This window comes from Arachis ipaensis, chromosome B7, assembly GCF_059453495.1.
Source record: "Arachis ipaensis isolate K30076 ecotype BB chromosome B7, ASM5945349v1, whole genome shotgun sequence".
NCBI classification, from domain to species: domain Eukaryota; kingdom Viridiplantae; phylum Streptophyta; class Magnoliopsida; order Fabales; family Fabaceae; genus Arachis; species Arachis ipaensis.
This window is the reverse complement of record NC_142442.1, coordinates 40,075,284-40,078,973: the sequence shown is the minus strand read 5'-3', so window position 1 is coordinate 40,078,973 and position 3,690 is coordinate 40,075,284. Positions and strand designations below refer to the sequence as shown.

General features: G+C 34.4%; 1 protein-coding gene and 1 pseudogene across 1 annotated transcript; one reads left to right on the top strand and one right to left on the bottom strand.

The window, feature by feature from the left end:
* The first annotated feature begins 1,456 nt into the window (after positions 1 to 1,456).
* Positions 1,457 to 2,058, top strand: LOC148550922 (uncharacterized). The gene is made up of 2 exons (XM_088494667.1): positions 1,457 to 1,717; positions 1,810 to 2,058. Exons 1-2 carry the CDS (start codon positions 1,457 to 1,459, stop codon positions 2,056 to 2,058), a joined length of 510 nt encoding a protein of 169 aa, XP_088350793.1.
* A 764-nt stretch (positions 2,059 to 2,822) lies between these two features.
* LOC148550921 (bidirectional sugar transporter SWEET4 pseudogene) lies at positions 2,823 to 3,297 on the bottom strand (annotated as a pseudogene).
* Between the last annotated feature and the right edge of the window lie 393 nt (positions 3,298 to 3,690).

The following is a 3,690-nucleotide window of genomic DNA, read 5'->3' as shown; positions in this document are numbered from 1 at the left end:
GATTAAGCGATGAATGTCATGTAAATATACCTGAGCAAGTGATTATATTTTTAATAATTTTAGCTCATCATAAAAAGAATCGCACACTCCAAGTTAGATTTTATAGGTCAGGAGAAACAATAAGTAAGTATTTTAATAAAGTTTTGTCGTCGGTAATACATGTTCAAAGCCTGTTGTTTGCAAAGCCTGTTCCTGTTCCAGATGACTGCATAGATCTCCGATGAAAATGGTTCAAGGTACGTCTAATGAAGAAACGCAGTTGTGGTTTTGTATTATATATGGTTTGGTATAGAGATAGTTTTGAACCTTCAATTTCTTTGCTTTAGAACTGTCTAGGAGCATTAGATGGAACATATATAGATGTGACTGTCCCTGAAGAAGATAAATCAAGATACAGAACAAGAAAGGGTAAAATATCAACCAATGTCCTAGGTGTATGCAATCGAGATATGAATTTTGTGTACGTACTTAGTGGATGGGAAGGATCCACATCGGATTCAAGAGTCCTTAGAGATGCAATTTCAGGTCGTAATAACCTCAAGATACCAATTGGTATGTAATAGTTAAATTTTAGGTAACAAAAACACTTCAAAATTTTTAATTCATACAATTTTCTTAATCCTCATAACGTGTCTCTTTTAATTTATAGGGAATTATTATTTAGTGGATGATGGTTATACTAATTGCAAGGAGTTTCTAGCACCATATAGGAATACTCGATACCACGTACAAGAATGGGCCTATGGTAGAAATGCGCCTAGAAACTTTCGAGAATATTTTAACAAGAAGCACTCTTCAGCTAGGAACATTATTGAGCGTTGTTTTGGTTTATTGAAGAAGAGATGGGTAATTTTGAGGAGTCCTTGTTTCTACCAAATCAAGACACAAAATAGAATAATTATTGCTTGTTGTTTATTACAAAATTTTATTCGGTTTAATATGGACTCCGATCCTGAGGAGGACATATCACTTGGGAATGAGCAAGTGCTTATTGGAGAGGAGCATGGTGATAACCAAGATGGTGACGATGAAATTATTGACAGTGTAGAGGGCAGCAATGAATGGACTGTTTGGCGAGACAATTTAGCACATGAAATGTACAATGAATGGATGCATAGCCGAATTAATTAGTTGGTTTATTTCTTGTATATGTATTTTATTTGAATTAGTATGATAGTTTGTTGTGTTGGATTTTGTATTGTATTGATACATTATAAAAATAATGTCATGATATGCTTTTGATATGCTTTTGTGTTGTATTGATACATTATATGTGTATTTTATTTGAATTATTATGTGTATTTTATTTAAATATATTGTATTGATACATTATAAAGATAATTTCATGATATGCTTAGGATGTTCAATTGAATTTTGATTGAGTTAATCTAGATTGTAGGGACAAATGGATAGACATGTTTGGACTGATGAAGAGACAGAGGTATTTGTTGGTTTTATGGAGGAGCTTGTCATTGAAGGAAGAATAGCTGATGCAGGTCAATTTAGGCCTGGATCTTTTGAGAAACTTGCTGCAAAAATGGATGAGAGGTTTTCAGGTGGTGGTTTTCAAATAACTCATTACAAAAACAAGGTTAAGAGGTTGAAAGAGAAATATCAATTTGCTACTGACATGGCAGCCTGTAGCGGTTTTGGATGGGATGATGTGAAGCAATGTGTGGTTGTGGACAACAAAGAGATCCTAGCTGCTTATATGAAGGTTGGTTTACAAGTTTGATTTTGTTGAATTAATTTTATTCTACTTGATAGTCTGTCTTTCTTTGTTGATCTTTTATTTTTTATTTTTTCTAGAAACAAGGAGTAAGGTTGTATACTCCAGGAAAGCCTTTTCCCCTTTATACGCGCTTGGAAAAAATATTTTGTAAGGAAAGAGCAAATGGGGATGCTGCTGTATGCGGCAATGACGCTGAAGAAGAAGCGCAAATGAATGGGTATGAAGAAATGGACGAAGAAGATACGGATATCTTTAACTCAAACCATGATTGCAGTGAATCTCTACTCCAACAATCAAATTCTGTGGCTTCATTTTCTGGGAAGTAACAAGGAAAGAAGCCTTCCTCATTTAAAGCGGCAAAGGATACCAAGATGATGAAGGAGTTAACTGACACGCTGAAATATGTGTTCGATCAACAGGAGAAGCGTTTGGATGCTTTTGCCCAAGCTATGGTAAACACTCGTGAGAAAAAAAAGGCTGGTGATATACTTAGCGAACTTGGATTCACTGATGATGAAGTTATTTCTATTGCACTCAAGTTCTCCACAAATCCTCAACTGGAAAAAATGTTTTGGTCATTAGAAAATAGTCAGAAAGTCAGATTTATTAGAGCTATATTGCATACTTAGAATTAGAGTTAATCTCTTTTAGAGTTATCATTTCATTTTGTGCAGATTTAGGTTCAAACATGCATAATTTTGAATGCAAGAATTTGTTGATGTTAGTGCATAATTAGTTTTAAATATTGGTTTTAATTATGTTATTGCAGAAACTTATTCAAAATGGGTGCTTAATTAATTTTAGTTTTTTTCTTCAATTTGCAAATGTTTCTTTTGTTTATGTTCAATTAGAATTTTTAGTCAACTGTGCAGAATATAACTTTATTTATGTTAAGCATGTGCAAAAGTACTCACTAAAAATGATAAAATGACAATAATAAAGTTACATGAGGAGAGTAGCACACAGAAATATCTAGCTCTTTCATGTACCAGTAAATAAAATATAAATTGCTACTGTCTTGATCGAATATTAAACAACAGAAAAGAAATTAAAAAAGCAAAAGGGTTTGATATTGGAGTAGTTGTCATCATCAAACTGCAACCCTTGCATTTGAAGTAGCAGAGAGTTGAATTGCAACTTCTGGTTTTGTGCCAAAGGCACTCTCATCATTGTTCTTGTCTCCCTTGCAGGAGCAGTAGCAAGCATATAATATCAGCTGAACAAGTCCAGATATTGCTCCAATACTGTTGCTTATCTACGTATACAACAAAGGAAACGCTTAATTTAATTTGTTACAAAAATTCATTCAGAAATGATATGGTTAATTAGTTACCAAGACATAAAGATCGAAGAGGTGGATGAGAGCATATGTTGTCCAGCACACGCCATTGAGGAAGTTAGCGACAGAGAGCCAGAATGGCATAAATTCCACACTCTTCATTTTGATAACATTCGCCTACAACATGCATGGTTGTGCAATACCATGAATTGAATAGCATTCAATCAATATATATACAATGAATTCAATGATGACTTACCATGATGGTGACAGGGGAGACACACATCATAACATTGAATATATCATCCTAAATTTACAGTTGCTAGCCTTGATGCCTATGAGCCTATGAGATTGTTAGATGACAAGCTATCCACCAGCAATTGGCATTCCCCCAAGACCTTTCTTCATAACCTTCATGCTGCTGCTTTTCTTTTCCCTTAGCTCTTTTTCTTCTAGGAATTTTCTTCCTTCACCTTAAGCTATCGGCACCTTCACCTTGGTAGAATTCTGGCTGGAAGATCAACCAGTGTTAGATTAACAACTGCCAAAATTACCAAATTAAATGGATGACACGAATCTTTCAAACTGAGATGGATAGGAACAGAATGGACAATAACATAAGGCCACTTGAAACGGAGTTCCCTCTGGCCCTTCGCAATATATAACACAAAACTTTTCA